At 37.6% G+C, this 24,463-nt stretch overlaps 2 protein-coding genes across 2 annotated transcripts; both read right to left on the reverse strand.

Annotated features, from left to right (window-relative positions):
• Window positions 1-305: 305 nt before the first annotated feature.
• Window positions 306-2,415, reverse strand: LOC122047258 (probable aquaporin PIP1-2). The gene is made up of 4 exons (XM_042608421.1): window positions 2,035-2,415; window positions 1,296-1,591; window positions 661-801; window positions 306-573 (listed from the first exon to the last, which is right to left on the reverse strand). Exons 1-4 carry the CDS (start codon window positions 2,357-2,359, stop codon window positions 478-480), a joined length of 858 nt encoding a protein of 285 aa, XP_042464355.1. The 5' UTR covers window positions 2,360-2,415; the 3' UTR covers window positions 306-477.
• Window positions 2,416-5,476: 3,061 nt separating this feature from the next.
• On the reverse strand, window positions 5,477-23,647 carry LOC122047259 (K(+) efflux antiporter 2, chloroplastic-like). The gene is made up of 21 exons (XM_042608422.1): window positions 23,368-23,647; window positions 21,684-23,277; window positions 20,583-20,748; window positions 20,305-20,395; window positions 19,948-20,084; window positions 19,785-19,844; window positions 19,582-19,701; window positions 19,326-19,394; window positions 18,996-19,061; window positions 10,912-11,001; window positions 10,225-10,329; window positions 10,019-10,147; window positions 8,761-8,970; window positions 8,148-8,297; window positions 7,602-7,655; window positions 7,417-7,475; window positions 7,271-7,337; window positions 7,018-7,194; window positions 6,787-6,843; window positions 6,601-6,675; window positions 5,477-6,011 (listed from the first exon to the last, which is right to left on the reverse strand). The coding sequence occupies exons 2-21, from the start codon at window positions 23,234-23,236 to the stop codon at window positions 5,892-5,894; spliced, it is 3,555 nt and encodes a 1,184-aa protein (XP_042464356.1). The 5' UTR covers window positions 23,237-23,277; window positions 23,368-23,647; the 3' UTR covers window positions 5,477-5,891.
• Between the last annotated feature and the right edge of the window lie 816 nt (window positions 23,648-24,463).

Consider the following 24,463-nt stretch of genomic DNA (forward strand, 5'->3'; position numbering starts at 1 on the left):
GATCCCTTTGAGAGAACAAATTAGAAAATCAAAACAAACCATCATATGAGAGGACATTTCCAGACATCCCAAAAAAACCACCTCAACATTGATGAATTTAGTTGAAGTGATTGAGTTGGTTTAATTAATACAAGTTTGATGAATCTTATTATTCTTGGATAGGCTCTCATAGTTGGTGCGAAGGATCAACCAACATCAACTTGACTCAAACCATCACTTTTTTACTTACACGCCCTTGTAGTTTATTGGTATACTATATTGTCCTCTAGTTTTCACAAATGTCAACTTTAGCTCATTAAAAGAGATGGCTAATGGAGGATACATTAAATGAACACCTCCTATAATTTATTCAATCATATCTTGCCGAAGCTTGCAATACACATCACCATGGATGATCAAAGGACAGAGGAAAGATTAGGAGGGTTGTTACAACAACAATAAGGCCAAGAGAGTTTTTCCTTTGGGGAAGAAGAAAACTCAAGGCCTGTTCTTGAATGGAATTGCCCTGATGACAACTTGGTGGTACAAGGCAGCAAGAGCAGCTCCAATGAAAGGGCCAACCCAGAAAATCCACTGACAAGAAGAAAATTAACAGTTTAAGATTTGAAAAAAAAATGGTTGGATCTTGATAAGTAAACAAAATCTTGTATCTGGACTTACGTGGTCATCCCATGCGTGCTTCTTGTTGTAGATGATCGCAGCCCCAAGGCTCCTTGCAGGGTTGATGCCGGTGCCAGTGATGGGGATGGTGGCCAGATGAACCAGGAAGACAGCGAAACCAATTGGTAAGGGAGCAAGGATCTGCATAAATCAATAAAACATAGATATTATTCAAGCTCAATCCTCCTCAGAATCATCTGATCAACTATGCGGGCAGTAAGTCCCAACTAATATCAAGAATCAGAGTAGCACACTTCAAACTGCTTCTCTTCTACTGATTCTAGCATATCAGATCATAAAACACAGAAATTGGGGAGCTTTTCCAATCAAAACTTTAGCAAACTATAGATCATAAGACTACTTATTGATAGATTGAGGCTTGATTTAGCTCGACCATAAGGACGGTAGAACCTTAGCTTATTAGACCATAATGTTAGGATATCAGAATCTTCCATGAAAAGTTCGATAAAGATAGACAAATAACAAAGCTTATTATGCCACAAACAAGATCTTTTTCTCATAGTTTAAGCTTTCAGAAATAGGTGACCATTGAATTGAACTTTTAACAAACCTAGACAGAAAAAAAAAACAAGAAAAAAGAAAGATGGAATGGCAGTTCATAGATCAGTACTCACAGGCACATGAGAGTCCCTGGCATTTCTCTTGGCATCAGTGGCAGAGAAGACAGTGTAGACGAGGATGAAGGTGCCGACAATCTCAGCCCCTAGGCCATCCCCTTTGGTGTAGCCAACCGCCACCACGTTTGCGCCCCCTCCATTGCTCTCATACACCCCCTTCTGAAATCCCTTCACAACCCCTGCCCCACAGATGGCCCCCAAGCACTGCATCACCATGTAGAACACTGCCCTAGTGAAGGACAACTTCCTTGCCAAGAACAGCCCAAAGGTCACTGCTGGATTTATATGCCCACCTAAAAACACAAGTCATGTTGATTCACATCTCAGTTTACCAAAAAAGAGCATTTCGAATTCATTTCTGAAACTTTGATCTTTTAACATGAATCATAAATTTTCAAACAGGATGGTATCAAACTTTTCAAAGAAGATTGAACTGAGCTGAAACTAAGTTAATACTAATTCAAACTGAACTGAAACTAATTTTCTTTGTGCCAACATAAACATTGAATCAAACAGATTAGGGCAAAGATCATGTCCCCCAAAGAGATTTTTTTACTAAAAACACTGAACAAAATCTAAATTTTGAGTACAAATTTTCAAACTGGATTGAATGAAAATTTTCAACGGAGATTTGAACTGAACTGATACCCTTATTCGTGCCAGTATAAACATGGAATCAAACAGAAAGACCTTGTTTCGTCAAATTTAACTCCAAAAAGAAGATTTTTCTAATTACCTGAAATTCCTGCAGTGCAGTAGACTAGGGCAAAGATCATGCCCCCGAAGGCCCAGGCGATGCCCTGGATGCCGACGGTGGAGCACCTGGAGCTGGACTTGACGACGCCCATGACGGTGAGCACGGTGATGTAGAGGAAGAGGAAGGTGGCCATGAACTCCGCGATCCCCGCCCGGTAGAAGGACCAGGAACTGAGCTCCCCAGGCTCGAAAAACGGCGCGGGGGGTTGCTCCTTGTAGTCCTTGTCCTGCGCCGCGGTGCCGATCGGCTGCCTCTCCGAGAACCTGTTCGCCCCAACCCTCACATCCTCCTCCTTCCCCTCCATTTCCAACCTCTCTCTCCTATCTTTGAACAGAGCAAAGTAAAGTTGGCTTGGCGAGTGAGGAAGAAGGCAAGGTGGTGCTCTTTTATCGTGTGAAAAAAAGGAAAACAAAAATATAATAATAATAATAATAATAACAAATTAATGAAATTGCTTTTTTTTTTTCAAAATTATACTCAAAACTTTTAAATACGTTTTTGCAATAGTACGATTTTATATTAATAAATACGTTTTTTTCAAGAAAATAGAAAAATATTTAGTCAAGTTCAAAATGAAATAATAAATTATAAATTAATTTGTATGATTAATAAAAAATTAAAAAAATTACAAATATTATCAAGTGTCATATTAGATATCCACCACAAGTCTAATATTAATAGAAGGTAAATGTACGTACTCCTAATCTTAAATGGTGGAAGTTAAAGAATGAAAAATAAAATATATTTAAAGAAAAAATAAGAGAACAAAAGAAATACACAATGATTTAAATAGTACATTAAAATTAAAAATAATAGTTAATAGTGTACTCGATGAGTCAACTAGTCATGTGTCACCAAGTAAACAATCTTGATGGTGAAATAAAAAGGTACAGAAAAAAGTGAAAGAAAAAGTGAACAACCATCTATAAGGTATTATACACTTATAAGAATGAGAAAAACTTTAAAAATATATATATAGTAGTCAAGAACGATGTTAAGAAAATAGTAAATGAAACAAAAAAATGAAACTATGAAAGTTTATATTGAAAATTGGATATAAAAGAAAAAGAAAAGATATTTATATAATAGTTAAAGAAAGAGAGAGAGGAATACAAGGAATTTTATTTAAATAAAATATAATAAAGATAAATACAATAGGTTACTATTAATGATGAGAAAATAAAAGAGTGATGAAAAAAATATTTTTATCAACTTTTTAATAAAAATTTAGATGAACAGCGTAATTTAAGATAGTTTTAGTAGGTAAAATGAATATAGAAATTTAAATTTTTATCATAAAATTTAAATTTTCAAAATAAAATAAATTTTAAATGGGATGTAAAATGAAAAAATATTTGGACCTGATGATATTCTAATAGATGTATGAAAATGTATAGAAAAATAATATATTGAACAACCTATAAAGTTATTCAATTTGATATTGAAAATTAAAAAAATATATGATTAGTGGAAGGTAAGTATTATAGTTATCTTATATGAAATTTAAAAAAAAATTAAGGAAAGAGATTATTGAAAATTAATTTAAATTTATGCTTAAGGTAAAGCTATACCCAAATTAAATCTTTTTCCCCTGATGAAAAGATACAAAGATGAATCATGTTAGAAGAAAAAGAGTCAATCAAAACAAGGACAAAAATGATGTATACTTAGCGTAAAAATTTAAAAAATATATATTAAGGTATATAATTGAGAGATTAAAAAAATATGAAATCATTTTAATTTCTATGAAAGGATAGAATTCAAACTTAAGGTGTGATCTATTATTGGCTTAGTCAGATTCACGTAAAATGGATTACCTAGGCACCACATGAACTTGAGATAAAGACAAGAAAAACAAAGGTGTAATTCGGTAAAATGATCATTTTTATTTGAAAAAAAAAAGAGAAAAATATTCATGCGGATGATGTGAGAGATAAGACAAGAGTTTTAGATTCCCTCATGGCTCATGGGTAGATTTGGACATCTAACACTACAAACGTTGACTTGTTCAATTACATCCGACACCTAATTCAAACCGCCCCACTTAAAACTTGTCGGTTCTTTTACCAATAGAGAGAGTGTAGATTTTTGTTTGTTTGGAAAAAATTCATTTCATATCTTTAAAATTTACATTTTTTCAAAATGCTACGAAAATCTTAAGTTATTAGAATAGCATTTTAGGACGGAAAATTATCATGGGATTGAAACTTTAGAAAAAATATTTTAAGGTGTTTTTAAAATAAATGTAAAACTTTAGTGGAGCATGCGCGAAATGATGACTTGCATTGTTCTATCTTTGTCGTAAAGCAACCTAGTGATATGTTTCATAATTTATTTAAAAGTCCCCTTGTACCCGATCCTAAAAGATCTTCTCCATCAAACACAATAAATCCGTCGTTTTCCAATTTATATAAAAAAAAAATATTCTACAATACGATCCTCTCATAATTAATGGGGTAAATTAGATATATATAATACCAACTAAATAAATAAAAAAAATATATAGAAAATTTTAAAAAGATCAACAAACCCATTGTTCTTTCTCGTGCCGTCATCATCGTGCTCAATCACTTATTAACCTAGATTTTATTTATGTATTAAACTTTTAAACAGAAAGTCGGCAATTGAGGTGAACATTTTGCGAAATAAATAATATCGTTTTAGCTTTGTTTTATGCTTGTGGATTTTGTGAAGTAGTATAAAGGAAATAGGAAACCCACCGTCCAAAATAAGAATAGCAATTGACAATGGCATGCCCTTCATAAAATAAAATAAAAATAATAAATACTAAATGGATCAAATTTAAAATCACCGTCTGGCCAATGGGCAGTTGACGGGTGTAAGGTTTGTAATTGTCATGGGAATAATAATTTGGAAGGAAGCCGTTGGATTTTTGTTTTCAGGGAATTACGAACTTGGAAGGCTGTCGTTTGGTCATTTCGTTTGAAGAATATATAAATTCGGGGGCCGAGGTTTACTCTCTTATAATTTTTTTTTTTAAAAAAAAATATTAATCATCTTAAATAATTTACCCTTCAAAGAAAATTGATATAATTTACTCTTCTCTAATTATAGATTATTCCCTGAGAATTCGATCCCACTTCTCTTGTGATAATTTATCATCCACATACTACCTTAGTTATGCCCGTTGGAGGCATATGATCTATTCAATCTAGCCAACCACATTATTGGATAGTTATGATAACATGAAAGAGTGGTGCATAGTTAAAGCACTAAATAATAATAATAATAATAATAGGTCAAAAATCGAATTCTAAATTAACATGGATTAATCAAATGAAATGAACACCTAAATTATTAACATATATATATATATATATATATATATATATATATATATATATATATATATATATGTGATAGGATGAAATGACAAAAAATACAAGTAAATAAGCAAATGTAAACCACAGTAAACATGGATTTGTAGGCTTCCTTTTATTCAATTCCAAACACCTTTGAACTGACAGAATTTGAGTCTGAATACTGGAAGAAACAAAAAAAAAAAACTTAGACACTTAGAAGAAAATTACAAGTGAGAAAGCCTTGTGAATGAAAACAACAGAAATTGACTTTAGAGGGAGCAAATTGCCTAACAAAACGGGCAGCCCAGTACTTGCCGCTCCCGCTAATCCGGAATAGCGAAAAAGGATAGGACCACATTGGCTCAGGTTAAAGCCCAATGAATGAAGAAAAACTTGGGGTTTTCTGGGTTCTCCCCTTTTCTTTAGATTTACAATTGGGAAATTTCCCAATGAAAAACTATCATCTATACATTTGTTGAAAATTCTGCTCCTGTGAAATCTGATGTATGATAACTATATTGCTAATGCTCCTTCGATAACTTCATTCTCGTCGGAATCAGAACTTGGAGGCTTCGGCTTGGACAAAGCCCGTGAAAATCCATATCCAAGAGAGTTTCCGTTTGCTTCAAGTAACTACAAGCAAAAACAAAAGAAAAGAAAGGGGTGAAGCTCACAACCTTCCTGAAGCATAAGAAATGAGTCAGTTCTCACGTTTGAACATATTTTCTATTATAGCAACAATGATATCAAAGTATACCTTATGATTTACTTGTTAAAACCTACAAATAGAAAAAGCTACAAGCAATTATGAAGATGGCGTTTGTTGGGTCTTATAAAGCGCCAGATGAGAATTTGAGGCCTTGATTGGATGACAAATTCTAATTTAGTGCCAAAAGGGAAATTATGAGATATAACAAGAGTTTATGAGGTTTAAATAAGTGGACTAAGATTAGCCAGCATTCTGAACTCCTACATTCAACTGGTTTGCTACTCAAGCAGAAATTTCTGAACAATATTTTTGCAGATTGTTAAATTTATATGGATATTAAGAGGTTGCAGGTATTTTCTGACCATATTGAGGGGTATGATTTTAATGTGAATCAAGCAATCTCACCAGGAATCTCTAGGAGGAATATAAAAATTTACTTCAGCATATAACTGAGTGATTAAAAAAAAAACTGACAGACCAGCTAACACAGTGCAAAAATTTCTTGCATCTTACCTCAGTAAGCTCTGCGAGATGACGAGATCTAAACTCATTGATTGTGGCAGCAATCTCTGATGTTGGCAATTTGGCCTGAGAGGAAACACAAGTTCACTGTTAATACTGCAGCCAGCCAGTTTTTTATTGAACCTAAGTACCAATTGTTTGGAGTTATGAATGTTAAATCATAATGCACCAATTCACCTGTTCAAGAACAGCAGCTGCTAATTGAAGACTAGGTTCCAAAGTCTCTGGTACAACCTTACAATTCATAACACAACACATGGTTAGAAAGGCAGGAGGATCTTCTTCCATGAAAAATATAATATATATCTATCAAAGAAATTGTTCAAGGAAAAACAATAATGGTCAACATGTTTTGTATATTTTACCATGACTTGCAAAAGGAAAGGTGTAAATTATATGATCACTTACCGCACTTGCACCAGCCTTCTCTAAGTTAATGCCATGATCAACATCATGGGCTCGAACAAATGTCTTAACATTTGGAAAATATTTGCTCAGAGCCCAAACTGTTCTATAATTTGCACCAGGAGTATCTAAAGCTATTGCAGCAGCACAAGCTCTCTCGGCCCCTACTTTATGAAGAACCTAATGTTTCATACTTCAAAAATGTCAATTTATTACGTACGACATGATCAAAAACACATGAAGGAATAACTCTAACCTCTTTGCTTCCTGCATCACCAAAATATACAGGAAGGCCAAGTGCCCGACCAACAGCTACCCGATCACTGATAATACAAACTAGAAGGTTAAAACATTAAACATGGCAAAAATTACATGATGAAATGAAGTGCAAGGGAAATTTACCTTCTGACATCAAGAGCAACGAATGGTATTAACCGCTCAGAAAGAAGTTGGGCTATGATCTAAATGGTGAAAAAGGAAAAAAAGTGAGTTTAAACATTCTACATTTAGATCCAAACAAATACTTGATGATTCAAGAATCCATAAGCTTCATGGCAAATAAGTTAAATAGAGCGCAACGAGAATACCTGCCCAATACGTCCAAATCCACAAATGATTATATGGTCTTGCAAATCATCAGTCTATACAAGATAAAGATGACAACCGAGATTAAAGTTGGACTGGTACATAATAAATGCAACTAGAAAAGGAAATAGCAAGATTTTATAAACGATGGCATCTAGTTTACTTCAAGACCTCAAGTACAGGGGAGAGAAAGAGCTAATCAGTTTCTAACAGTAAGGTTCTAAGCTATAATCATTCTTAGTCAAGAATGACTACGGTTTTCCCTCTTAATAGAGTTGATACGGCATATATCAAGGGAAAGAATGACTGTAGTTTTCCCTCTTGAATACATGTCTTTTTCCAACCACATGATTCATTGTTCCAAATCCACGTAAGGCAGCAGATTGAAAGAGGTTGAAGATAGATACCATAATGCCACTTCATGACTATTAATAAAATACAAGACATACAATATTTTAACTGTGGCCAGTATTTGGAGGAAAAAATGGATATGCAATGGCCATGAAAAAGGAATAACCTGCAAATATCACAGATTAAAAACGTTTTACCTCAGATTCAACAGGCAACAGACTTCTGACATCATGCTGCTCAAATCTAGAAGCAAGCAACTGGCCTCCAGCAGCCAGCCACGGTGTAAGAGCCATTGAAATACCAACAACTAGAAACAGTAAGGATGAAAGTTGAGAAGATAAGATGCCCTGAAAAAAAAAAGGAAAGATTAAGTTTCATCTAGCAGTCAAAATTGTGATATTGTGCAAGGGGATAACCTTTTTCTTCTGAAAAGGGCATAATTATCTTATTTGATGGAGTCAATGCAAAATGGCATGTATGAAACTACTGCAACATAAACAAAAACTCATTTAATGGAATGTGTCCATGTCAAGGCTACTAATGTTGGTTGGACTAGTTTCAGCCAACCCATCTTTACTAGGTTCAAGGACCAGTACTAGAATGCATTATTTGTTATTAATCCCTAATCTACTTTATAGGTGGAACAGTTGGCATACAATCTGCTATATAGATAAAGATACCACAAGTGGCAAGTTCTCCTATAGGAATTTATGCAGTATTTAAAACCTAAATCCAGATTCCAGAAAGAGTAAAATAAGTCAGTAAATCTATTGAGAAAATAATGGAACAGGGAAGCTGTCAATAGATCACCTGGTTTACAGCTTCGCCAAAGGCAACAAATGCAAATTCTCCACCAGGAGCAAGTAAAAGAGCAACCCTTATTGCTGCTATTGTTGAAATGCCAAATAACCTACCTAATAGAGCAACCACCAGAGTCTTTCCAGCAATTAAAAGAGCCAACGCCCCCATAATAACTGGAAAATTTGCAAGAAGAAGCTTCGGATCAATAGACATACCAACCTGAAAAGACGTAGATGGTAAGAGAGGGCATGAAGATTGAAAGGATTATATTTTCAAGGATCGCGAAGGATCTCTAGCAAACTTCTATAATACAATATAGAAACATCTTTGCAAAAATAGTTCAAAATACAATGCACCTATTTAAATTATTAGTTTCATCATCATCAAGAAATTTTTGACCCAACTTTTTGAGTTCAGCTGCATGAATTATATCCCTTGATTAGTCTTGTGAAAATTAAGATTAACATGATGCACGATTTGAGTAGAAATGATATGTACAACTTTTCATTGCATTTCTTGGTCATCCTTAGTGGCATAAAATGTATATAGAAACAATATCTCTACACACCATGACCACCATTCGTCTATTCACCAAATAGCCTAAATGCATACAGAAACGATATCTCCACATGCCACGACTACCATTCATCCATCACCAATTGCCTTCTATGTGGCTCGGATTTTCAAAAAAGTAGTTGGCTTTGTTCAGTTTCAAGTCAAGAATACAACAAAAGATCAGCTAGACAGAGTTCAGAGACTTGATGTTAGAGAGTTTAAGTAACCCTTTCTAGATGTTAATCCATTTTGCTGAACTTCTTTCCCATTCTGTGCAATAGCATTTCTTCAAAGAAGTCAATAGCTTGAGATTAATTTGCAAAAGTTGTGCTTTCTTACTTGAGCTGTCAAATCTGAGCTGCCAACTTTCAAAGTGATTTACAGGCCTAGGAAAGGAGAAGTCTTACTCTTTCATCACTTATCAACCAAATTTTTAGGGTAGTTTTGAACTAGTTAAGGGGAGTAGTATTTTTTTTTTCCTCTTTCAGATCACTTATTGAACAAGGAAATTGACAATGTGCATCCTTCATTTAATCAAACTCTACTGGACAATTGTGCATGCTGCCGAATGCCATGCCAACTCTGTTTTTGATGTACCACAATATGCCCATGAATGCCTATCAAAGGCATGCCATAGCCCACTTTCTACATTGACCCTTAATTTCATTCACTTGCAAAATAAATTTTGAAAGATGAGAACTGATATACTTACTGTCATGAAAAAGAGGCCTAACAGAAGGCCACGATAAGGAGCAATATCTGACTCAACCTGTAAGGAAAACTCAGTCTCTGCTAGGAGGAGACCCGCTAGAAAAGCTCCCAACGCCATAGAAAGTCCAGCCTGTACAGGAAATTTCATTTGTCATCATTTCAAAATCCAAAGGTATGTTGGAAATCATGATAAACAGCTGTGCATACCCGTGCTGTAAGAAGACTTGTTCCTAGGATAACAAGGAGTGTATTTGCAGAAAATATCTCAGCATTTTGGTTTTCTGCAATTTGCTTATAAATTGGCCGAAGAAGCTGCCAGTTCATAGAAAAGACAATAAGTACCAACGCTGACACTAAAGAATATTTATGCTAGAAGTACAATCCCTATATCCAATGAAAATTTAAAAAAAAATGGTATGGACTTTCAGAATGAGCATAGAAAAAATTGGTGATCCTATTTCATGGAATTGAATAAAAAATTGAGAGAGAAGACAAAAATTGATGGTTAAATCACTTAATTCATTGCAAATTTATTGTTTAGGCTCCATATACACTGATACCTTCTACTCCAATTGATTCCAGCTGTGCGACTACAGAATCTATTGATCTCTAAGAAGAATTTTAAACTGTTAACTTATTTTTTTCTCATTCTCATTTAATGGAGCTACATGTAATTACTCCCATATAATAGTACTTTTTATTTAATCCTTTTTAATGACACCATAGCATAGTGCTAACAAAAGATACTATTAAATGCAAAAATAAGCAGGCTAGAGAATATGATAACTTTACTTGGCTTAGGAAGATGGCACCCAAAAGAAAGGTCGTAATATGTTTGTTGGTCATCTATTATACAATACACTATCAATTTGATTATTATAAGATAAACTATACCAGGCGTCCTCCAGCAATTATGGCAGTAATAGCAACTATTGCTTTTACAGCAGCCAACCCAAGCGCCTCTGCTATTGCTTGTAATCCCATCTATGAAAAGAAACAATAATCACAAAGATTGTACAAAAACTGCAAACAAAACATATCGACAACAAACTGCCTTATGATATTTGAAGGGCATAGAATTCCCTCAAGTAATAATAAATACAAGGGGTTTGGGGCTAAGAATCACTTGTGATGCAATAATAACTCAAAACAGAAGTTGGATAAGCATATCATGTAAGGGCACAAACAATAATAAAGGAAATTCATGTCATTTGCTTGCAGATGACTAGCAAGATGGTCCAGAACAGGCAAAGAAAACCAAAGTTACACTGTCATAACAAACTTCACACTAAATGTATGTCCACAAGATTTGGCAAAACAACACAAAGAAGATTGGTAGTAATTTCTCTACAAAGTGATTGTACAAACTCTTGTTAGCCAATACTTGCAGATGATGTCAGTAACGAACAGAAGAAGGGCCTCACGATAATTTTCAACCCTTCAAATGCAACTATAATTAGTTTTAGACTACTGGACACCAGTATAAACTGTTGGTGCAACATTCCTCAGGTCAAGGTTGACCTAGTTGACCAAGCTTGAGTCTTGGTTTGGATTTCGATGTTTGACAATGCAAGGGATTGAAGAAGAGTCAAGTAGGTCAAGGATGACCGGATACTTGACCAGGAGAAAAATCCTGGTGAGTGAAGCCAGGTGAAAGACCTAGTGAGTGAAGCTAGGCAGGAGAAAAATCCTGGTGAGTGAAGCCAGGTGAAAGACCTAGTGAATGAAGCTAGGCAATTGGGAAAGTCCTGGTGAGTGAAGCCAGGCATGAGAAATCCAGATGGGTCAAGGTTGACCAGACATCTGGTGAGAGTCCAAGTAGGTCATAGGGATTGACCGGATACTTGGCACATGGAAGAAAAGTCCAAGTAGGTCAGAGGGATTGACCGGATACTTGGCAAGAAGAGAAAAGTCCAAGTGGGTCAAAGGGATTGACCAGACACTTGGTGAGAGAGTCCTAGCTGGTCAAAGGTGACCGGATGCTAGGTCTTATGTACCAACAAGTCATGATTGACTGGATGTTGGTTTAGGAGGCTTTGGACTTGCTTTTGGGCAAAAACCAAGATCTGGATTGATCAGCAGATTGATCCAGCAGATCTGGATTGATCAGCGGATTGATCCAGCAGATCTGGATTGATCAGCGCATTGATCCAGCAGATCTGGATCGATCAGTCGATCGATTGGATCATGCCCAATCGATCAGTTGATCGATCGGGGGAGTCCCCATGAGCCGAACCCCTTTGGATCGATCCGTGGATCGATCCAGAGGTCCCAATCGATCAGTGGATCGATTGGGACGCTGCTACTTCGCGCGATAAGCGCTGGATCGATCCGTGGATCGATCCAGAAGTTTTTCCAGAGCACAGAGGCGCTCTGGATCGATCCGTGGATCGATCCAAAGCCTCCCCGATCGATTGGGAGCATTCCAATCGATCGGGATTCGACCGTTAGCGTCGATTTAAGCCGCAGGCGCTCATTTCCTTCGGCAGAACTTCACCGATTCACTCCAGATCTCTCGCCAACTCCTCCACAGCGCTCTCAAAGATCAGATCGCCAGTTCTTGAAGGATCTTGGAAGCTTTCCAAGTCAAGAGGCGGATCAAAGGCAAGAAGAGAAGCTAGGGTTAGGGCTTTCTGTACTCATTGTAAGCTTTGCGCTTGTATTTTGTTTCCCTTTCCCTTCTTCTTGTACTGAGAGTCTTGTAGGGCTTCTCCGCCCTCGGTAGTTACCGAAAAGGAGTGTTTTCATAGTGGAGGGTGCGTGCGTGGTGTGGATCCTTGGATTAGTCACCTCTTGTGAGGTGGATACCAAGTAAACCAACCGTGTTAGCGTTGTGTGATTTGTTTCTGTATTTTCCGCTGCATATCCTTCAAGAAACAAGCAACGGCGAGCAACGAGCACCCCCCTCTAGCTACTTTTGGTCCTAACAAGTGGTATCAGAGCGAGGCCGCTCTTCACCGGAATCATCGCCGGAAGGGTCAAGCATAACAAGAAGAGCTAGAGGGTGAAGAAGTTGAAGCAAAATCATCAAAAGTCAAAGATTTCAAGAAGCTTAACTTCAAGATGCAATTCCAAGATGGACTTGGATTTGACACAAGGGTGGCTCCACCATACACTTCCACGAGTTTCGATTCTTGGAAATCAAGAATCGAAAATTTCTTGATGATGGAGATAGAGCAATGGTTTGCTCTCATGGAAGGATTTGAAGCTCCAACAAACTCCAAGGGCAAGCCTCTCAAGAAAAGCAAATGGAGTCAAGAGCAAGTTCAAAGGAGCAAGGCAAACGATAAAGTGACCAAGCTTTTGGTCAACTTATTGCCAAGCAATATTTTGGCTCAAGTTGGAGAATTCAAGGATGCCAAGGAGCTTTGGAGCAAGTTGGCATTAATCCATGAGATCCCCTCCACTGTACCGAATCAAGAGGAATCCAAAGAGGGCGACTCAATGGATCAAGATCAAGAGGAGGACTCCGAAGTTGAGAGATGCTCAACTTCCGAAGAAGAAGTCCAAGAGGAAGCTTCATCCTCAAAGGAGTGCAATCAAAAGAGCAAGGAAGTAGTATATTCCTTGTTTCATGTACAAGAGGATGAAGAAGAAGGAGAAGCCTCCACCTCTAGGATTGAGGGGGAGCAATCTTCATTGACACCGGATCAAGAAGAAGGAGAATCCTCCACATCCGGGTCAAGAGAAGAAGAGGATGAAGAAGCGTCCACCTCCACAAGTCAAGCAAAATCAAATGGAGGAGTATCAAGTTTGGATCAAGAGGAAGCTTCTACCTCCGGATCCAAAGGAAAGATGTCACCCCTACAAGCAAAGGTATAAATATTTTAATTAATAATAAAAATCATATTATATGCTTTGAATGTAGGGAACATGGGCACTACAAGAGCAAGTGCCCTAAATTGGCCAAGAAGAAGGGCCAAGTGGCACAAAAGGGCAAGGTGAAGCCCAAGGAGATCATCCCCAACACAAAGAAGAGCAAGGAGCATATTATATGCTTCTCTTGCAATCAAAAGGGGCATTACCGAAGTCAATGCCCCAAGGGGAAGAAGATGGTCAAGGCTCAAGGAGGCACTAGTCAAGGGGGAGCCTCCAAGGTAAAGAAGAAGGTATCTTTTATTGAGCCTATTCCCTTGCAAAATGGTAAAAAGCATGCGAGGTCAAATTTTTATCATTTTAATGCAATTTATCATAAGAATAGAAAGCATGAGGGCTTTAAGGAAAAGCATGTGGCCCTACATGCCAAAACTACACCTAAGGTTAGGAATGTAGGTAAAAATCTAGGCAATAACTCTAAGGATTTTAGATACAAGCCTAGAAACAAAAATGCTCATGAACCAAACACTAAGGATTTAATGATAGAAAATCAAGTCTTGAGGTCAAGACTTGATAAAATGGAAAAGACCCTAAAAAGGATGGAAAATATCCTAAAAGGGCAAAATGAGCAACACCTAGGGCTAGGAAAATCAAAGTCATCCAATGGTCATAGAGGTTTGGGATACAAACCAAAGGCTAAGAAGGATATGCCCTCTTACCATAGAGTTCCATATAGTTATGGAACAAACCCTAGGTCTAGTGGTCAAGCCAAGAATACTAGGGAAGTCATCCCTAAGAGTATTTTTGCAATTAATGTGACTAAGACTTCTAAGAAGTCTAAGAAAGTCACTAACAAGGTCACAAGGGAGGCTATCCCTAGAGTTGACCAAGAAAATGTGACCAAGGCTTCTAAGAAGCCAAACAAGGTCACTAGGAAGGTATCTAGGGAAGTTATCCCTAGTGAATACCTAGAGCATCCAAGGAGCACCAATAGGTGTTGGGTTCCTAGGAGCATCTTCTCTACCCCATAGATGGGTTAGAGAGTGTCAACTCCGATTAGAAGGGTAGTTAACCCAACTTTGAGGAAATTGACACTCAAAGAGCATTTTCAAGGTTTTGTTAACCTTTGAAAATGAAATGGAATTATTATTTACTCCTTGAAAGAGTAAAATGTGCCTAATGGTGGAAGAATTGATTTTAATCTTAAATGACACATATTGGGAAATTCATAAGAACTACCAAGTTGGGATTTTGGTATGTTCTTAGGAAATTTAAGGCGATCCGGGCCTTAATTTAAAGGTGCTACTCTTGTGGGAAAATGAAATATGCCAACATTTGAGGATATGCTTATTTTCAATTGGCATACATTAATCAAGGGAATTAGAAATGCCAATTTAGGCTTTGGCATTTTCTTGAAGCACTTTAGGACAATCTAGGTTTAAGTTGTAAGTTTAGCTAAGATTTTAAGGATACTTAGATAGTTAATCTAGGTATATTTTATTTATGCTAAATCTTGCCATGATTGTTTGCCCATCATATGCCATGACATCATGTCTATTTTTGCATTCATGTTTTATTATGAAAAATCCAAAAATACCATGTCATGACATTCATACATCATGTAGTTATAAGAATCTTTCTTTTGAAAGTTATTTTATTTTGATGTATGTCATAACATTATCATGCATTAGTTTAATTCCTTGAAATTAAGGACAAATGACATTTAACAACACTTATTAACAAGTGACATCCTAGGTGGATGTCTAATATCTCTAAAATGCCTAGATAGATATGCATGATCCCTAAATTAGGGCAAAACCAAAATCTACATCTCACAAAGACTATAAGGTGACTTGTATGTGTTTTAGTGCACATTAGATACAAGTGAGATGTTAGGATGATAAACAAAGCTCAAGATGTTGATTTAGTGCATTCTTTTGAGTTTTTAGGTTCATCAAAACACATAGTTATGTGTTTTCCCATCATTGGGAAAGCTAATGTACAAGTAATGTGCATTATGCCCAAGGAACATGATGGGATATTGATTTTGAAAATGTTTTTAAAAATGATTTTGGAAAACCTTGGTGAAGGCTATCTTTTGATAGTGATCACCATTGAATAGTTAGACACAAACTTGAAGAAAACACTAAAGTTTTTGTAAGTTTTCAAGTTTGTGTCAATCTTTGAAAATATGATGTATTTTCATAGAAAACTATTTTTCCTTGATAGTATATGCCCTAAATAATGCCTACACAAAATTTCATGATTTTTGGATTTTTGTAGAATTTTCTAGGGGTTTCTGAAGTTGGCTGATTTGGAAATTCAGCAACTATCAGAACTCCGATCGATCCATGGATCGATTGGAGTGCCTGAATCGATCCATGGATCGATTCAGAGGCTAGTCTCCCGCGAGCAGAAGCTCGCTTGATCGATCAGCCGATCGATCCAGGAGGTCTGAATCGATCAGTGGATCGATTCAGATAGGTTCGATCGATTGGAACCCAACTCCAATCGATCCAAGTTGCTGATTTTGGCTGGAAAAGCCTGATTTCAGCATCTTTAAACCTATTTTAGTCTAGATAACCATTCCAAACCCCTAAAATACATTTGTATACATAAAAAGGGTGTTTTCGTGTTGAAAACAAGAATGGATTGGTTAAGGAAGGCTAAGTTGAAGTTTAGGTTGAGGTTGTTTCAAATTTTTGAATATTTGAACCTCAAAACTTCTAAAATTGGGTTTCCTAAAGTTTTAGGGATTCCAAGTCATTGTTGGTGCAATGACAGAAGTTACCACCATGTCTTTAGGGGGAGGGACTCTTTAAAGACATGAAAATTATTTTTCATGAACCTTAGAAGGTGGTTAACCTTCTGTAGAGAAAATGCTCATGAATGAGCATTTGAACTTGAAATGGGGAGTGAATATCCTCATATTTTCAAGTGGTTTTTCGAGTGATTGAAAAAGGCTCAAGGTTGGGCCTTTGTCTACATTGAGGGAGAATGTAGGGAAAATGAAGAGTATGGGACCTTCATTATCGTGTTGATCACAATAAGTGAAGTTGTGATTACGATGAGCAACTCTTCAGGGGGAGAGTCTTTCAACAATGGATTTGTTGATGTGTGCCCAATATTGAGACATGGGTTGATGTGTGCTCAAGGCTGGGTTGATGTGTGCCAATAGGGGGAGAATGAAAGGACTTGTGAAAGGGAGTAAGTTAGGCTTTCATTACCTAAGAGGGAGTTTGCCCTCTTAGGGGGAGAATGAAGAGCTTAATTTCTGCTTTCATTACCTAGTGGCATGAAGAATGAGGCTATGAGATTAGTCTAACTTACATGTGGGATTGTAAGTGCTATTGTGGTATTGTCAAACATCAAAAAGGGGGAGATTGTTGGTGCAACATTCCTCAGGTCAAGGTTGACCTAGTTGACCAAGCTTGAGTCTTGGTTTGGATTTCGATGTTTGACAATGCAAGGGATTGAAGAAGAGTCAAGTAGGTCAAGGATGACCGGATACTTGACCAGGAGAAAAATCCTGGTGAGTGAAGCCAGGTGAAAGACCTAGTGAGTGAAGCTAGGCAGGAGAAAAATCCTGGTGAGTGAAGCCAGGTGAAAGACCTAGTGAGTGAAGCTAGGCAATTGGGAAAGTCCTGGTGAGTGAAGCCAGGCATGAGAAATCCAGATGGGTCAAGGTTGACCAGACATCTGGTGAGAGTCCAAGTAGGTCATAGGGATTGACCGGATACTTGGCACATGGAAGAAAAGTCCAAGTAGGTCAGAGGGATTGACCGGATACTTGGCAAGAAGAGAAAAGTCCAAGTGGGTCAAGGATTGACCGGACACTGGTGAGAGAGTCTGGTCAAAGGTGACCGGATGCTAGGTCTTATGTACCAACAAGTCGTGATTGACTAGATGTTGGTTTAGGGGCTTTAGGCGTGGTTTTGAGCCAACCGGTTTGGATTGATCCGTGGATTGATCCGAGTTTGGATTGATCCGTGGATTGATCCGAGTTTCGATTGATCCGTGGATTGATCCGAGTTTGAATCGATCCGTGGATCGATTCAATTGAATCGATCCGTGGATCGATTCAGATCTGAATCGATCCACCGATCGATCCGGTGAGTCCCGCGAACCCTTTGGATCGATCCGTGGATCGATCAGAGGTCCCAATCGATCGCTGGATCGATTGGGACGCTACTGCTAAGCGCCGGATCGATCCGTGGATCGATCCGAAGTTTTTCCAGCAGGCGCTCGGATCGATCCGTGGATCGATCCAGCCTCCCGATCGATTAGGAGTCCAATCGATCGGGATTCGACCGTTAGCGTCGATTTAAGCCGCAGCGTCATTTCCTTCGGGAACTCTTCCTCCGGATCTCTCGCCAACTCCTCCACAGCTCAAAGATCGGATCGCGGTTCTTGAAGGATCTTGGAAGCTTTCCAAGTCAAGAGGCGGATCAAAGGCAAGAAGAGAAGCTAGGGTTAGGGCTTTCTGTACTCATTGTAAGCTTTGCGCTTGTATTTTGTTTCCCTTTCCCTTCTTCTTGTACTGAGAGTCTTGTAGGGCTTCTCCGCCCTCGGTAGTTACCGAAAAGGAGTGTTTTCATAGTGGAGGGTGCGTGCGTGGTGTGGATCCTTGGATTAGTCACCTCTTGTGAGGTGGATACCAAGTAAACCAACCGTGTTAGCGTTGTGTGATTTGTTTCTGTATTTTCCGCTGCATATCCTTCAAGAAACAAGCAACGAAGCACAACGAGCGAGCGACGAGCTATTCACCCCCCCCCTCTAGCTACTTTTGGTCCTAACATAAACAACTTCTTGTCAATGTTTTATTAGGATTGAAGAAAAAAAAAATGTTTGCCTTGGAAAAACTGAAATCAAGAGCAGAAAGAAAATTACGACAAGATGACAAAAGATATTGTAGTTTTATCAGCAGACAATAGGAAAGCTTGAGCTGTTAGGAAAGGGACTTTTCAACTATTTGATATATTTATATTCTTAACAGAAACAACTAAAGATCCAGATCTGCTTGTAAAAATCCCTATTTATACTATAGCTTAAAATGTTGACCATGCAATTAAAAGGTAAATTCTGATCACACTATTACTAAGATTTAAGAATACAAATTCTGCAACATGTAAGATACGTGAAAATATGTTATCGAAGATTACCCCTCCTTTTGACGAGTTTGGCGAAATGAGAGGTATCAAAATCAAAAGAACCACCACTGCTAGGTCCTGCAAATGAATAAATCATAAACTTACAGATCGAAGAATGCAGAAGCACTAATATAGACAATTACAAGCAGAATAAACAATTTTCAGTTGAGAATCTCCTATGTGAAACTGCCCTGCTAAATTTGCACTGCAATAGCAGGGCAAGTGTATATACTACAGCATACCCAAAGAGCATGATATCTCACCTAGGTGGTACTATGACCAGGATAGTGTCATGTTCTTCAAGCCAAATATGAAAGTTAGAACTAAAGAGGAGAGGCATACCTGGAAGAGCAGCACAGAGAAAGTAGCACGTCCATGGCGTGATGTGCTCTCCCCTCGTTCTTGCAACACCTAGAAATATGTACATGATAAATCTAGTTGAATTGTACAAAATAAATATGGAAAAATATATAAAAATAAAAGAGAATGAGGTGAGGTAAAATAATGGCATTAAAATCACAAAACGTTTAAACAAAGAAATAAAATAATGAGGTGAGGTGAGGTGAGGTGAGGTGAGGCAAAATGGAAAAAAGAATACCTGCAACACAACTGCTGTAGATGAAAGAGCCAGGCCATTGCCAATAACAATTGCTGCAGGACCCAGTAGGCCGGAGAAAAAATAAGCTACCAACCCAACAACTACAGCAGTGACTAGAACCTTCAAAATTCCAAAAGAAATCACATCTGATAACAGAGTTCTTTGCAACATTCCACTACATTTCAACAGTACAATAGACTCACCTGAGAAGAACCTAACCCAAAGACATATTTCTTCATCGAGCTTAGTCTTTCAACAGACAGCTGCAATATAAATAAGAAAAAAATAATGTATGCCCCTTAAACATGGCAGATAATCAACCATTAGCATGTTCATAATTGATGACAAATACAATTGAGACATTACCTCGAGCCCAATATTGAACAGCAAAAAAACAACTCCAAATTCAGCAATGGCCTTTGTCCCATGAACATGATGAATGATAGACAACCCATAAGGGCCAATCAAGATGCCTGCTGCAAGATAACCTAGCACTGGACTCCCTAGTAGATGCAAGTGAAAATAAGTAAATCATGAAGGCACACAAAGAAAGCATTCCACTAATTAGAGGGACCAATTTGATACAAGGCATTAGGCAGAAAAGACTTTTCCTCGAAACAACCACCATTAGTAGGCTTTTATTTTTGAGAGAGAAAAAAAAAGAGAGCACGAGTAAAAGAGTAAATTAATCAAATACTGCAAACAGGATGGTGTTGAGCTTACCTCCAGGTATTTTCTGGAATGCTGGTACAAAGATAACACTAGCTAGCAATAACCACAGCATGTCAAAGAGGGATGCTTCTTCTTCATTTATCTAAAAAAATAAGTTAAAAATAAATTCTCACTCAAAATCTTTATTTATCAGTGTTTAATGTTTTTAATGAACAACAACAACAACCAAGCCTTATCCTACTAGGTGGAGTTGGTTGATGTTTTTTAATGAACACCTAAAAATATAAATCAAATTTAATTAGATTATATCTGCAGTCAAAATGGCATACCTCTTGCTGAGGTAAGTGTTCAATAAGTTTCTTTAATTTTTTAGGGATCTTCCTTATTGCCCGAACCATAGGCTTGGAAGATGAGGCAACTTCCTCAATGGTGATTATATCTGGCTGCTGAAACAGTTGTGAGGTCCTTTCTGCTCGATTACTTATAAAGAACGCCCTGATGCAGTAATGAGAAGAAAATCACTTAACTCTTGACAAAATATTTGTTCATATGAAAAGAGTAGGAAGTAGTATTACAAGCCATATCACATTCTCCAGGATAAATAAGTCCTCAAGAAGAAAATCCAATCAGTTTAAGAAGAAATAGTTATTAACCCTTCCATAAGCATAATAGCATAATAAATGGTTCAAATTTCAGTCATTTAATGAAATGATGTGTCTGTAAACCCTTCCATAAGCATCATAGCATAGTAACTAGTTCAAGTTTAATAGTAATTTAATGAAATGATGTGTTTGTAAAGTTGCAGCATCCACACCAAACAATTCTACTTTCAAGATCAAGAATGAAAACATAATGTTCAACATAATGCAACATTTTAACAAAGAAATGATAGAAACATAAATATGAAATAGTTGATTTATGATGATCACATGCAAACCTAGCTGTTCAATAGGCAACTTCCAAAATCATGCACTTCCTAGGCCTTAGGTGATGCTACAGAATAAAGATCAATGAGTGAATGTCTAACATAGAAGAGCATCACAACCATGACTGGTGTTAGTATAATCTACACCATCCTATTTGTTTGTAATAACAATCATGTTCAAGTTTATAAGATAGATGATTATCTTGCAAGGAAATTAGTAGCTGTTATTGGTAGTACGATCAAATCACTCTTTCCATGAGTAGACTTCTCAAATATGTCCCACGTGATTCAAAAGCAATAGACAAAAAAATGTGTCATGTTGAAGCTCTATGTTCTTTATTTTGTTGATACAAGATTCCCATAGCAACAGGGTACTCTGGGTTGAAGAAATGAGAATTGAAGATAGCTACAGATTAAATAGCATGTATTAACTGTCAATGTTAATACATATATTTAATAGGATGCAGTGTAGCAAAAGTTAATGGATTACCATGATAAAACTCACCCCAGCCCAGCAAATAATATCCCAATAACCAACTTGGGTGCTTGCTTCTTTGCAAAGTCAACAAGGCCATGGAAGACAGAGGCAGGTGTGAATTTTTCATCTTCTACATGAAAAGAAAAAAATGATGCAGAAAAAAATCTTGATGACTTCTTCAATAATGTCTTGGGGGAATAAAGAGATGGAGGGCTATCCTTAATCAAGTCCTTCTGTTCCTGCTTCTTTGCCTTTGACTTTTCCACCTCCATATCAGCATCTTTGACAGAATCCAAAATTAACTTTCCATTCTCTTTATCACTCATTTCATCATATGATTTAACCTCTTCAGTACTTTTAACAGTTACATCACCAAGAACAACATCATCTCTTTCAGAAGTTCCATCATCAATAGTAGCTCCTGCTAACTCCACATAAATTGTCTCTTCCTTAACTAACTGGTCTTCAGAAGGTTGTGGTTGCTGTTCTGAAGCATCAGTAGACGTGCTGGCTTTCTCAGCTCTCTGTAATGCCAACTCTGCATCATTAACATGTTGAGTAGCCTCAACTTCAAATGCAACTGCTTTTTCAGCAAGAAGCATAATGTTCAACACATCCTCCTCAGCCTTTAATGATTCCAACTGAGCATTCTCAGCAATTTCACGTAACCTCTCTACTTCTTTCTGATGTTCCTGTTTCCTTATTTGGATATGTTTCAATGATTCGTCACAGCTTTCCAAGGTTTCCTTACAGCTCCTGATCTCTTCTTGAGCAGATAAAAGTGTTTGTTCATTGTTGTTATCAGCAGAAGGTTCTAGCAATATCTTCTGTTCCATTTTGGAATCAGTAGCTCCTTGTGCCAGCTGCAGCCTGGCCTCAGCCATCGAAAGTGCCATGGTAGCCTTATGAACTGCTTCTTTGGCAATATCTTCCTCAATAATAATCTCCTGAATGGTGGAAACAGCAGAATTGACATCATCCCAAGCATGTTCAGCTTTATCTTTCAAGGCAATTGCTGTTTCTGATATCTTCAATGCCTTCTCCTCAAACATGGCACTGTTAATTCTAGCAGCCTGCAATTCTTTGATAGCTTTCTGGAGCAACTCCCTCGGCTCATCCATCTGACAGGCATCTTTTTCCTCTGCCAACGGGCTAATCGACTTAGAATCATCAGCAGGCTCTATTTCTGATTCCTCCATATCAGATTTATGTTCATCTACAAATTCACCTTGAGTCAAATCAGTATCTTCTCTGCTAGCGTCAATATATGCCATCGAATCACTGGAATGACAACTCAATAGCATGGACCGGTTCAAAAGTTTCCGATGGCTAAGGAGATAAACCTTCCCCCTTTGCTCGGAAAAACTAAACAAGTCCGCCCAACCTCTCCCATGCGCTTCGCCAGGAATGCAACGAAGCCCGCAACGTTTCCTCCCCAAAGAGCCAGTCCCGATATGAACTCTAGACTCGTGAACTGAATAGCGACTCCGCCCTCTGTATCCCAACCTCAAATAACCCGAACCAATGCCGCGATCGAGCGCCATCGACGGCGTCCGAACGCCACAAGCTAAATCCATCATCGGCTATCAGAGCAAGCGAATCTGACACCTCCCTCCCCCGCCTGTGGAACAAAAAGAAACCCCAATCAAGAACACAACACTTGCAAGAAAATCATCCCTTCGCAAAAGAAAACGAACAAAGAAACCAATACCTAGGCTCCTAGCACAGGCAGTTTTTCGCGAACACACTAAGGCCGAGGAGAAGGATCTTGGAATCGAGACGTGCTCGGAAGAGTGACCGAGAGCAGGAGGTACGGCGGATGGGGAGGCCGATGCCGGCGGCGGCGAGAGGTCAGGCGAAGGCGGACACTGAGAGAGAAGAGACGATCATCGACGGCGGAGAGGCCGAGGGCATCGGTGGCAGCAGCTCATTCGCCGTCTTGGACTCGCGGGCGTCACGTGACGAGGCAGCGTCAGGAAGTAGTAGGGCGTCGCAGTCATCACGGCGTCATTTTATGGGTGCTCAGGTTTTTGGAACGCAACGGCACCTCTCTAATCGGAGTTCGGACTCGGATCCAGAACTCCAGACCCAATTTGAATCCATGAAATTGGTAATGCCGCTAGTACAGAACTAGCTGTTCGGGTATTTTTGGGTCATCCTCATCCATGTGCGTTCGAACCGTTTAAGAATCAAACACTCACTCAAGGGAGGTGATTAGAAGGTCGAGTCATTAATCGCACGTGCTCGTATTATTAAGAAGTCACAATGTGAATGTGACCCATGAAGTAGCACGCGTTGAGACACAAAATAATATGCATCGCAAAATAATTTATTTATAAAATATTTTTAAAATAATAATAGAAGAGATAAATTATTTTCTATTTATTCAATTACGTTATTTAAAAAAATTACATTTGCTCACGGATCAGAAATCTCATCGCACTGATGACAGCAAAAGTTTATCTCATATCAAAGGGCGGTAAATTAGAAAAAAAAAACTTCAATCGTAATTTTAATTTTATACGTGGTCTTTAATCATAAAAAAAAAAAAAAATTATTTTCTATATGTAAAATTTTATTACTTCAACTCTCTCATATAAATATTATTATCTAATTATTCCTCAAAATTTTTAAGTACACAAGGTCAAAAAGTAAATATAATTCTTCTTAAAATCAGTACTTTGTATTAGAATCGGATATATTTTCTATTAAAATTGACCCTCATATTTTTTATGTACAAAAAGTCTAAAAACGAATATAATACCTATTAAATTCAGCACTTTACACTAGAATCAAATATATTTTCT

The sequence above is a fragment of the Zingiber officinale genome, chromosome 2B (genome assembly GCF_018446385.1).
Source record: "Zingiber officinale cultivar Zhangliang chromosome 2B, Zo_v1.1, whole genome shotgun sequence".
NCBI classification, from domain to species: Eukaryota; Viridiplantae; Streptophyta; class Magnoliopsida; order Zingiberales; family Zingiberaceae; genus Zingiber; species Zingiber officinale.